Source organism: Chiloscyllium plagiosum, unplaced genomic scaffold (genome assembly GCF_037043375.1).
Source record: "Chiloscyllium plagiosum isolate Xiang-an unplaced genomic scaffold, Cpla_swu_hap1 HiC_scaffold_23, whole genome shotgun sequence".
Lineage (NCBI taxonomy): Eukaryota > Metazoa > Chordata > Chondrichthyes > Orectolobiformes > Hemiscylliidae > Chiloscyllium > Chiloscyllium plagiosum.
The window spans coordinates 61,263,195-61,276,506 of NW_028270161.1; the positions used below are offsets into that span (position 1 = coordinate 61,263,195).

General features: G+C 42.5%; 1 protein-coding gene across 1 annotated transcript in view; it reads left to right on the forward strand.

The window, feature by feature from the left end:
• The first annotated feature begins 1,746 nt into the window (after positions 1-1,746).
• appl2 (adaptor protein, phosphotyrosine interacting with PH domain and leucine zipper 2) overlaps positions 1,747-13,312 on the forward strand; it is a 159,445-nt gene continuing 147,879 nt past the window's right edge. Inside the window, exon 1 of the mRNA XM_043713267.2 lies at positions 1,747-1,950. Within this exon, the coding sequence (XP_043569202.2) occupies positions 1,897-1,950 (54 nt within the window). The 5' untranslated portion in view covers positions 1,747-1,896. The remainder of the gene's footprint in view (positions 1,951-13,312) is intronic.

Below are 13,312 nucleotides of genomic sequence, written 5' to 3' on the forward strand. Positions count from 1 at the left end.
CCATAAGCACACCTCTTGTCAAAAAGGTAAATTCAAACACAGGTTCTTACAGGAGAGATGTCAGAGAGACGGTCAGCAGAAAACCTCTGTTGAATAAGGGAACCTTTTTTCTCCAGCAGCTTCAAAACTAAAAAACTAGGGAAAAAAACGAACAGGGAGCACTGGTCGCTCCCCTTTCATTGTATTACTGATTTTTAAAAAATCCCTAAAAACCCTTTTCCCTGATTATTGCCTTAGGCATTATATGTTAGCCATTAGCGAAGTCCCTAACCCAGGCAAATTGGAACTTCTGCCTTTAGGACCCATCTTGAAAACAAAAACCAAGGACAACTTAACCTTTTTAAAGGAGCAGCATCCTCACAGCTGGGATTAGAGAGTTTGAGCTATAGGGAGAGGATGAATAGGCTGGGGCTTTTCCCCCTTGTGGGATATAGGTAAAGCAGTGTTACTTCTGCAACCATAATTGCTTATGCAAGGTAAATGAATTCACACCAGTGTATAACTGTTTCGGCCAAGAGCTGAGTTATCAAGAAGGAAATATATAATTGCTTTTGCATTAGCTAAAATGTGCATATAAGAATGAAATATGCCTGCAAACAATGGTAGACGTTACAGACAAATAGAGAAGGTGCTGTGATGGGAGGGGGTGTAGCTTAAGCTAGATATGCCTGTACAAACAGTTATAAGCATCTGTTTCCTGCTTCTGCAAAAACAAAATAACCACAATCAAGAGGTCATAAGGCTCAGTGTGGACAAAGAATGGGAGGAAATGTTGCTTTAGCGAGCAAGGAAACAGATGGCAGTGAAGGAGGATATACGCTAACAATGGGATGTGGCGAAATGGCCAGGCAAGTGGCTGTACTTTGTTACACACAAGGCCGGATAAGGCAAGAGATAAACAAGAAGAATAGGCACTGGGCTTAGAGTGGGAGATGTAAACAGGGGAGGAGCAATGGAATAAGCGGGGGAGGAGTAAAGGACAAATGAATTATATAAAAGTTGTGTGCTCGTTGGACTTGATGTGCATACATTGTAGACACCACTCTTGCAAGAGTATAATAAACGATACTGCTGCTTCAGATCTTATCTCGAACTGAAATTATTGAAGTGAGTGGGTTCTATTTCCCACACCCTGGAGCACTGGAAGCTGAGGGGTGACCTGACAGAGGTTTATAAAATCATGAGGGGCCTGGATAGGGTGAGTAGAAAATGTATTTTTCCAAGGGTGGGGGAGTCCAAAAGTATAGGGCATGGACTTAAAGGCTAGAGAGGAAAGATTTAAATGTGACCTAAGGGGCAATGTTACCATACAGAAGGTGGTGCAACTATGGAATGAGCCGGCAGGGGAAGCGATGGAGTCGGATCTGTTTTAGTACTGTATTCGCTAAACAAAACCTACATTCTGTAAAGCCCCACATCTCACTCCAAATCCCCTTATATCCCAGTCTGTAATTGCCCATACCCAATTCAATCTCCTCTATCCCACATAACCTCATTACCAATATTCTGAAATCCTTTGCCTCACACTATATCTCACCCTTTCAGCTCCAACATCCAACACCGAGATGAAGCTCTGCCTCTATGCCATCCCGGTTTCCATGGAAACCGTAGACCCATTCCGTTCGTGGGCGGGTAAGAGGCCGCAGCCGTTGGCGGGAGCGCACTCTGCACGTGTTTAGGGCACAGAGCTTGGGCGTGCCCTGGTGTCGGAGGCGGGGCCGCGCTCAGGGTGGTGCCCTGGTGTCGGAGGCGGGGCCGCGCTCAGGGTGGTGCTCTGGTGTCGGAGGCGGGGCCGCGCGCTGTTGCCGAGCGGACTGTCGTTGTGTGGGTTGATCTGTCGGTTTTTGTGGCCTGTCTTGATCTGTGAGTTTCTGCCTGCCCCGGTCTCTGGTGAAGATGCCGCCTGTGGATAAACTGCTGCTGGAGGAGGCGCTGCAGGACAGCCCACAGGTACCGACCGGCTCCGAATTAAACTCCGTCATTCCCGGATTAGTGACTGGGATCACCCGTCACAGGGGGCACTCAGTCTCGGCCTGGCGGCGACAGGAGGCCGGAAAACAGGCAACTCTCCCCCGAACCCCGTCCCAAGCGAAAATCCCGCAAACTCACGTCTAAAACCGCACACCGCTGAGAATCCCGCAAGCTCCCATCAAATTCATAGAATCCATACCGTGCGGAAAGAAGCTATTCGGCCCATCAAGTCCGCACCGACCCTCCGCAAAACATCCTACTCAGACCTACACTCGCCCCCCCCCCCCCAATCTCCATAACCCCCCATTTTACCATGACTAACCACCAAGCCAGCACATCTTTGGACTAAGTCCGAGGTCACGCAAAATCAGGTTATAGTCCAACAAGTTTATTTAAAATCACCAGCTTTCACAGCACTTTCATTAGGTGAAGTGTTCACCGGCTGAACCTGGTGTTATGTGACTTCTTTTTTTGTCCACCCCACATCACATCTTTGAACTGTGGGAGGAAACTGCGGGGAAAATGGATAACTCCATCCACACTTTTACCCAATGCTGGAATCGAACATAAGTTCCTGGCACCGTGAGGCACTAGTGCTACCACTGAGCCACCACCTTGCTCAAAGCTCCCTTTGGCAATGCCACAAATGCCTCGCAAAAGAACCCCACAAACTGCCCTTGAAAATCCCCCAAACTCCATTAAAAAAACCTCAACAACTCCTCCCAAAATCCCTCCAATCCCCAGAAGGTCTACAATCACCTTTCAAGTATCTCACCAACCTGAAGTATATTGCCATTCCTTCACTGTCACTGGGTCGAAATAGTGGGACTCCCACACAGCTTACAAGTGTTTTAGGTACATCCTAAAAACTGTGGGAATTCAAGACATTGTTTCACCATTATCTACTGGATAATTAGGGATGGGCAATGATGCCTTGCTAGTGACATATCCCATGAAAGAATTACAAAGAAAGGAATAACTCTTCCTTCCAGGTTCCATGCAGTGGCTATGTGACCAAATTAGGAACCATATTGCCTGGATGTACAATCCAGAGGGCACATCAGCAAATTACATCCTGACTTTTTGAGAATTAGATCATGTGAGAAGCAATGCCAAGTAGCAGAATAATGATGGCAATACTGTTGGGTCATCAAAAAGAAGCCAGCGGATTCCTTCAAGATCTTGAGGGAAGGAAACCACCCAGCCTGACTCTAATCTTACTGTGACTTGAGCTCCATACGATGCTATTGATTTATAAAATTCATTCACAGGATGTGGGCAGTGCTGACCAATTGCCCATCTCTAATTACCTTTAAGAAGATGGTTGTGGCTGTGAAGTTCAGCATCTACAGTGCTTTCAGGAAAGGAATATTGTGATTTTGATTCTGACAATGAAGGAATGGTAATATAACTCCAAATCAAAGATGAAGTGTGGCTTCAAAATGATATGGGTTTGGAAGCTGCTGTTTCAGGTGACTTTGTGATCTACTGCAGTACTTGTAGATGATATACATTGCTGCCATTGTCAGTAGTGAAGGCGTGAATTTTAAAGCTGTTGGATGGGGACCAATCAAGTGAGCTGCTTTGAACTGGATGTGTTGAACTTTACTCATCCATAACACTAACCTGTGCATTGTAGTTGGTGGACAGGCTTTCAGGAGTAAGATGATGAGTGTTATCCGCTGCAGAATGCTCAGCTTGTGACCTGCTCTCGTTGCCACTATTTATATGATTTCCGTTTTTCCGTTTTATATGATTTGCTTTTGAGGGGGATTCAGTGTTTACAATGCCATGAATGTCAAGAAGAGATGATAGATTCTCTCTCATTGCCTGTCATCTCTGTGATATGAATGTTACTTGAAAATTGTGCAATCATCAGTGTACATCCCCACTTCTGACCTTACAATCAAAGGAATGTCATTGATGTAACAGCTGAAGGTGTTTGGGTCTAGGGTATTACTCTGAGGAGCTCCTACAGTGATATTTCCGGGGTTGAGATGATTGACTTCCAACAACCACCACCACCTTCCTTTGTGCTATGTATGACTCCAACCAGTGAACAATGTCTCTGCTGATTACATGAGAACTAGGAGCAGGAGTAGGCCATCTGGCCCATTGAGCCTGCTCCACCATTAGTCTATAAGATCTAAGGTCTAAACCCCTACAAGATGATTAGGGGTTTAGATAGGGTTGACAGTGAGAATCTTTTTCCACGTATGGAGTCAGCTATTACAAGGGGGCATAGCTTTAAATTAAGGGGGGGTAGGTATAGGACAGATGTTAGGGGTAGGTTCTTTACTCAGCGAGTCGTGAGTTCATGGAATGCCCTGCCAGTATCAGTGGTGGACTCTCCCTCATTTTGGGCATTTAAGCGGGCATTGGATAGGCATATGGAGGATAGTTGGCTAGTGTAGGTTAGGTGGGCTTGGATCGGCGCAACATCGAGGGCCGAAGGGCCTGTACTGCGCTGTATTCTTCTATGTTCTATGTTCTATCATGGCTGATCTTTTCCTGGACTCAGGTCCACTTATCTGCCCGTTCTCCAGAAAGCTTATTTCCTTTATCCTTCAAAGTCTATCTTTGCCTTAAAAGCATTCAACAAGGTAGGCTTAACTGGTTCATTGGGCAGGGAATTCCATAGATTGACAACCCTTTGGGTGAAGAACTTCCTCATCAACTCAGTCCTAAATCTGCACCCCCTTATTTTGATTTCTATAAGATCCCCCCCTCATTCTTCTAAATTCCAATGAATATAATCCCAGTCTACTCAATCTCCCCTCATTTGCCAAACCCCTCAATTCCTAAATCAACCTAGTGAACCCCCTCTGGTGCTAGTACGTCCTTTCTCAAGTGTGGAGACCAAAACTGTACACAGTACTTGGCATGTGTGGCTTCACCTGCACCTTAAATGCCTGCAGTATAACTTCCCTGTTTTTAAACTCCACCCTCTAGCAATGTAGGGTAATATTCCATTTGCTGTCTTAATTACCAGCTGCATCTGCAAGCCAACTTTTTGTGATTCATGCATAAGGACACCCAGGTCCTTCTGCACAGCAGCATGCTGCAATTTTTCACCATTTAAATAATAGCCAATTTTGCTATTATTCTGACCAAAATGGATGACATCACGTATACCATTGACTAGAGTATTGCTTGACTCCTTGATGCCCCATTTGGACAAATATTAAATCGGTGTCATAATGTTCAGCTCCTTTGTAAATGTTTAGACCCGATTGAAGTGAGGTCAACAGTGGACCTGGTGGAACCCAAACCTAATGTCAGTTGGCAGGTTATTGTTAAGTAAGTACTGCTTGATTGAACTGTTGATAACACCTTCCATCCCTTCATGGATGATTAAAAGTATATTAACGAGGCTGTGTTTGGCTGTCTTTCTTTTCATGTAGAAAGGGTATCCATGGACAATTTTCCACATTGCCAGTGGTATAGCTATGCTGAAACAACTTGGCTGCTAGCACCGCTTGTTCTGGAGATAGATCTTCAGCTCTATTTCTGTCATGTTGTCAGTGTCCCATAGTCTAGTGCCTTCAGCCATTTCTTCATATCATGTGGAGTGAACCAAGTTGGCTGAAATGGCATTTGTGATACTGGGGACCTCAGGAGGAGGCTGGGGATGCATTATCTAATTCGTTTTTCTGGTTAAAGATGTTTGCATTTCATTCATCCTTTTGCATTAATGTGTTTGGCTCCCTTGTCATTGAAAATGGGACATTTGTGGAGCTGCTTTATCCTTAGTTTTTTTGTCATGTTGTCTCCTGCCACTCATGACTACGTGTGATAGAACTGCAGATCTTAGATCTGATCTATTGGTTTTGAGATTGCTTAGATCTTTCTGTCACATGCTGCTTACACTGTTTGGCCTACAAGTATTCCTGTGTTGTAGTTTCACAAGATTCAGACCTCATTTTTAGATTTGTATTTTACTTCTCTGGGTATGACTTCCCATATTTACCCATTTTCAACCTGATGCAATGACACCTCATAGAGTACAGACTCAATGCTCGATTGGAACACATCTTGAGAACTTCCCTCCTGAATGTATACCACTGTGACACCACCTCATGTGTGCCTGTCCTGTTGGTGGGTCAGGACATATAATGATTTGTAATATCTGGGAATGTTCTCTGTAAGTTATAATTCCTTGAGTATGACCATGTAATACTGTTGCTTGACTATTTTGTGGGATAGCTGTACCAAATTTGGCATAAGGATGGCTTGTTCAGGATTGGCAGGGCTGTTTGCCTCAATATCCTCTTTGGTGTCTTAGTTGGATTCCTGTTCTTCATGAGATTTCATTTCTTTATAGCAGTTTGACAAAACTGAGTGGCTTGCTAGGCCACTGCATAGGGCAGGTAAGAGTCAACCACATTGTTTCACCTCTTCAGAGGAAAATTAACCCCAAATCCTGCATTTTACAGCATGAAGTGTAGAATGTCAAAGTGGAGATGTAAAGGTGAATCTGTATATACCTTCCACTCAGGTCACATTGGGAGTACTGTTGGCAGTTTTGGGCCCCATTCTATTGGAAAGATATTGAGGATGCACACAGTTTCACTTGAATGCTGTCTGGCATGAGGAAACACAAACATAAAGACTTGAAGATTTCGCAGTTTCTCTAGAACAGAGGAGATTGAAGTTATTTGAAGTGATGGGAGAGTATGTAGAAACAGATTGTTTATAGTGATTAACTTGTTTGTCCTGATGGGGTGTGGTTTGAAGATTTATGACAGAGCTGATGAGACTATTTTTACACGATAATATTAGCTTCCTTTTAATTCCTCCATAGGATATGGTGTTTCTGGCAAAATCAATGTGTTGCCCATCCCTAACTACCCTTAAGGCGCTGGTAAGCCGCTGCCTTGAACTACTGTAGTCCATGTAATGTAGTACACCCGTAGTCCTTTGTTTTTACAGCAGTTTGATAAACTGAGTGGCTTTTTAAACCCTTTCAGAGGGCATTTAATAGTTAACCACAAAGCATGGATCTCAAGTTTCAAAGTATCGGAGTGGAGAAATGTGGCAGATTTCCACTCTTGAAGGATGTGAGTGAACTCGATGGGTTTTGTACAACAATCTGGTGATCATTATTAATGAGACAAGCTTTGCATTGCGCAAAGTTATATTTTATTTATTAGATTTTTTTATATTAGATTCCCTACAGTGTGGAAACAGGCCCTGAGCCACTGTGCCGCCCGTAATTAGTTACCTGAGTTTAAATTTCCCGAGCTGGCATAGCAAGATTTGAACTCCTATCTCCAGAGTATTTCTTCAGGCCTATGGATAATTAATCCAGTAACTATTACGTGACTGCCTGCTATTAAAGCAGGACCATGTCAACATTCAGAAATAGGTGATCACAGAGGTGATTGAAGGAGATTATCTACTGCTCATCTGGTCAATAAGCTGTACCACAGAGAATTGATCCGAGGTCTGATTCTATGTGCAGTTTTACATATTTAATTGTACATGCTCACTCAATCATATGGCATCTTGTCAACTTCAGAACCATTTTTGCAGAATACTAAGTGCCATTAGTTGTTATTTGCAAGGAATAGTTTGAATGTTTCTGTTGCCAGTCAGACAAACAAAACCTGCTACCAATTGTATATAAACTTGGCACTGAAATAATCAAATATAGCATTACGTGATGTTTATTTTACCATTGCCCAATGGAAAGACTCCATGACCTAAATAACACATTGGTTTCAAATTTAAAGGAAGACTTGTGCTTTGCCTTACTTTTTCGCTATTTGTGATCTTAAATGTATGATTTGAATTTCCCTCAATTTCAATGGAGGAGATTCATATCTCTGGACCCTACTACACTGATTAGTGTTGTAATACCACAGATTAAATGTGCATTTAGTTTTGATATTGAGGCAACAAACAAATGGAGATGCAGTTCTTCAATTCCACCTAGCAAGTATACAATTCTTCTTCCAACTTGAACAATGTCTTGAACAATGATTTTAAAGAATTCATTAATGTTTCTCTGCACACTTTTTTCAAACTGGATTTGAATCTTGTGGGCAGCGGCAGTGTTGATTAGAATGCTGCTGCATGCGAAAATTCTCCTGACCCGGTGCTGCTGCGCATTTCATCTGGGATCTTCTGATCCTGGCTGTCACAGTCCCCTGAAACCGTGACAAAGTAGAATCGGGGGAAGACAGAATACATCCTGTTTTCACAGCACAATATATAAGATGGCAATTTTAAAGAGTAATGAACCTTGATGAGATGACCAGATCTATTATGATCTGGTTTGAGATCTGGAACCTTACATAGAACATATATAGAACATGGAACATTACAGCACAGTACAGGCCCTATGGCCCTCGATGCGCACACCTGTGGAACCAATCTGAAGCCTATCTAGCTTACACTATTCTGTTTTCATCCATATGTTTATCCAATGACCATTTAAATGCCCTTAAAGTTGGTGACTTCATTAGTGTTGCAGGCAATGCGTTCCACGCCCTACCACTGAGTAAAGAAACTACCTCTGACATCTGTCCTATATCTATCACCCCTCAATTTAAAGCTATGTCCCCTCGTGCTAGCCATCATCAACCGTGGAAAAAGGTTTTCACTGTCCACCCTATCTAACCCTCTGATTATCTTATATGTCTCAATTAAGTCACCTCTTAACTTTCTTATCGCTAACGAAAACAGCCTCAGGTCCCTCAGCCTTTCCTCATCACACTTTCCCTCCATACCAGGCAACATCCTTGTAAATCTCCTCTGAACGCTTTCCAAAGCTTCTACATCCTTCCTATAATGCAGTGACCAGAACTATATGCAATACTTCAAGTGCAGCCACACGAGAGTTTTGTTCAGCTGCAAAATGACCTCGTGGCAATGAAACTAAATCCCTCTATCAATAAAAGCCAGCACACCGTGTGCCTTCTTAACAATCCTATCAATCTGGGTGGCAACTTTCAGGGATCTATGCACATGGGCACAGAGTACTGTCTGCTCATCTACGCTACCACGAATCTTACCAGTAGCCCAGTACTCTTTATTTCCTGTTGCTTCTTCCAAAGTGAATCAATTCACGCTTTTCTGCATTAAACTCCATTTGCCACCTCTCAGCACAGCGCTGCAGCTTATCTATGTCCCTCTGTAACCTGCAACATCCTTCAGCACTGTCCACAACTCTACTGACCCATTCTTCCATGCCCTTATCCAACTCATTTCTAAAAATGACAAACAGCAGTGGCCCAAAATCGGATCCTTGTGGTATACCACTCGTAACTGAACTCTAGGATGAACATTTCCCATCAACCACCACTCTTTGTCTTCTTTCAGCTAGCCAATTTCTGATCCAAACTGCTAAATCACCCTCAATCCCATGCCTCCATGCAATAGCCTACCCCATGGCAAATCTAATCAAAACCCTTAATGAAATCCATATACACTACATCAACTGCTTTACCCTAATTCACCTGTTTGGTCACCTTCTGACAGAACTGTAAGGTTTGTGAGGCACAGCCCTTCACAAAACCGTGTTGACTATCCCTAATCAACTTATCCCTCTCTAGTTGATTATAAATCCTATCTCTTATAACCCTTTCCAACACTTTACCCACAATTGAAGTAAGGCTTACAGGTCTGTAATTTCCAGGGTTACCTCTATTCTGCTTCTTGAACAAGGGGACAACATTTGCTGTCCTCCAGTCTCCTGGCACTATTCCTGTAGACAATGACGACATAAAGATCAGAGCCAAAGGCTCTGCAATCTCCTCCCTGGCTTCCCAGACAATCGTAGGATAAATCCCATCTGGCCCAGGGGACTTATCTGTTTTCACACTTTCCAGAATTGCTAACACCTCCTCCTTGAGAACTTACACCCCATGTATTCTAGAAGTCTGTATCTCCGTATTCTCCTCGACAAGATTGTCTTTTACCAGTGTGTATACTGACGAAAGATAATCATTTAGCGCTTCTCCTATCTTCTCGGAATCAACGCACAACTTCTCACTACTGTCCTTGATTGACCGTACTCTTACTCTAGTCATTCTTTTATTCTCGATATACAGAAAGAAAGCTTTCGGGTTTTCCTTGATCCTATCCACCAACGCCTTCTCATGTCCCCTTCTGGCTTTTCTTAGTTCTCTCTCTTGATCTTTTCTGGCTAGCTTGTAACTGTCAATTGCCCAAACTGAGCCTTCACATCTCATCCTAACATAAGCTGCCCTCTTCCTCTAGACAAGAGTTTCAGCTTCCTCAGTAAACCATGGCTCCCTCACTTGACCATTTCCTCCCTGCCTGACATGTACATACTTATCAAGGACACGCAGTAGCTGTTACTTGAATAAACTCCATATTTCAATTGTGCCCATTCCCTGCAGTTTCCTTCCCCATCCCGTGCATCCTAAATCTTGCCTAATCCCATCATAATTGCCTTTCCCCCAGTTATAACTCTTGCCCTGCCATATACCCCTATCCCTTTCTATCGTTAACGTAAACATAACTGAATTGTGGTCACTATCACCAAAGTGCTCACCTCCCTCCAAATCTAACATCTGGCTGGGTTCATTACGCAATACCAAATTTAATGTCATATAGCATAGAAACAGGACCCTCAGCCCAATGGCTATGCTGACCACAAACACCAAACTATGCTAATCCCATTTACCTGCACTTGGTCAGTAGTCTACTATGCCCTGGAATTTTAAGTGCTAATCCACAGATAGGATATTAAATGTTGAGAGTACTTGCCTCCAGTATCCTCTTTAGGGAGCAAATTTAATATATCCACCACCCCGGGTGAAAAACAAATTCCTCAGATCCCCTCTGAACCACTTAATTCTCACCTTACACTTATTATTTCAGGTCTTAGACACCTCTGCCTTGGGGAACAGATTCTCTCACTCTACTCTGTCTATGCCTCTCATAAACTTTGTGTACATCAATCAGGTCTCCCCTCCTCTGCTTCAAGGAAAACGATCCCAGCTTGTCAAGTTTCTCGTTATAACAGACTTTTCATCCCAGGCATTATCCTAGTGAATCTCCTGTGTACCCTCTCCACTGCAATCATGTCCTTCCAATAGTGTGGCCATCAGAACTGCACACAGTATTCCATCTGTGACCTAACTAATGACTTATAAAGTTGTATCAAGGCTTCCTTGCTCCTGTATTTTATGCCCCGGCTAATAAAGGCAAGCATCCCGTATGCCTTCTTCACCACACTAATCCATCTGCGCTGACACTTTCAGGTATCTAGGGACTTACAAAATATAAAAGGCAAGGGCAGGGATCGGAGAGTGGGACACTGACAGGTCCTGTAACAGTAGAGGACGTGAATCATGCCATGAAGGCGATGGACGTAAAAACTGCTGCAGGGCCAGATAGGGTAACTTTGAAGGAGATAGTGAAGATATTTAATAAAGATAATACAGTACTTCCTAGAATATACACTATTTGGATGAAATCAGGTATAATACCGGATCAAATGAAAATAAGCAGATCTGCATTGATTCCCAAAGTGAATCAAGCACCGCTTTGTGCTTCAATTCTCCCATTAGAGTTTTGTTAAACCTAACAATATGTGCTGTTGTCTTGTGCAGCAATCTATGGCACCTTTTCAGAAAACCATGCCCACCAGATCACTGGTTACCACTAACCACCATGTATGTTACATTATGAATAAACTCTTTTGCAAAGCAACATTGTCTCTGCTTCATCATATTGTGATTTTCTAAGTGTCCAGCTATGATCCCCTTAATGATGGATTCTAAAATCTATTATTTATAATCATTTTTTGTTGATGAGAACAGTTTCTGCATTCTCTCTTTCCTATTCATCATCATTCTTGTTTGCAAATGTAGACCTATTATCCCTGAACTACCTATGTATTCCTGACCAAGGTCAGGGTTTAAGTCCCACTTGCTCCACAGGTGTGTCATAACAACTCTGAACAGGTTGATTTGGAAATGTCTACGTCATACCTGTCTGCTGATGTCCTTATAATGGAAACCTTCCATTCCAGCTCTCACAACCACGAAGCTCGTCCGTAAAGTGATCAGTGAACGGAATTGAAATAATGTGTTTAGTGCCCTTTTTGAATTTGCAGTTAGTTAAACTAAATTAGACTGCAGTCAAGCTTTTGTTTTAGCATTGATTAATTTTGCACAAGCTGTTAAGGATAAAGAGAGAATGTCATGATCTAAATATTAGTTAAAAAGACAAAATCAAGTACAAAATACTTAAAAGAAGAAAGTCCCAACAAGTCTCTCTGGTATATTGTGAGGGCATTTGCCTGAGTTCCTTAATACTGAAACAAAGAGATTAACTATTCAAGTCATATCCAGCAAATATAATGGCTTTTCTACTTTCATAGTTTTTTTTTGTTCAACTGAACTTAGCTGGGCAGCGCAATTTGCGGGGTACGGGGGGAGGGTGAAGATTCTTTGTTCTTCATCAGTTCTGCGGTGTCAGCACTTCCACATTGCCTGACTTTCCTTCAACAAAAAAGTGTTTGGTCTCTTTGTCTTCCCTCTGTCAAAACCATGATTCTCAACCTTTTTGGAGTTCTGCACATAAACACAGAACTGTATAGTCGGTTTTTATGCAGTTCCACTTTCAGAAGTATCTGCCCGAGACAATTGAGTCATCTTTCCGACAATGAGAGCTAATTAGCCTAGCGAGAGCCCAGGGCTTGGTTGAATTCTAAATATCTCCTTTTTCTGAATAGAGACAACACAGCTCAATAATCTTTGATGTAATTCACTCTTACAGAAATGGCCTGCTGTGGCCTCCATTTTGAAGTGTTTTCTCTTAACTTGATTGTATTATGCAGGTAAACAGAAATGCCCTTTTAATATTATTTTTAAAGCCTGCAATATCAGAATTAAATCGTTGGAATAAATGCTTTTTTGCCATTTTTCAAATGTCATTAACTCTTTGTCATTCTTAGAATTTTGTTCCGGCTTCAGGGCCCAAAATAGCTGATCCCATACCATTTTCTCATTCCCCAGAATCATTTCATTTGTTATTTTCTTTAAATAATGAAAAATCAACATGCTTCAGCCTTTACATGTTGGGTTGGGTTGATTAGTGGTGTAATTAAGTAATTAGGAAGCTGGTTGAATTGTTAAGGGGTAGGTTGAGTTGTTTGGTGGGCTGGTGGAATATTTGGATGGTTGGGTCAGTGGGGCTGCTGGTTAGGTTGTGTTAGGAGTGTATTCAGGAGTTTAAGTGAAATCAATAATTTGGTTAGGAGAATGATGGGGTCAATTGTGGGGTTACCTAAGTTTTAGACCAGTGTTTAGCATTTGGCATTATCCAGGTAATTACCACAGATCTGCCATCCATGGAATGT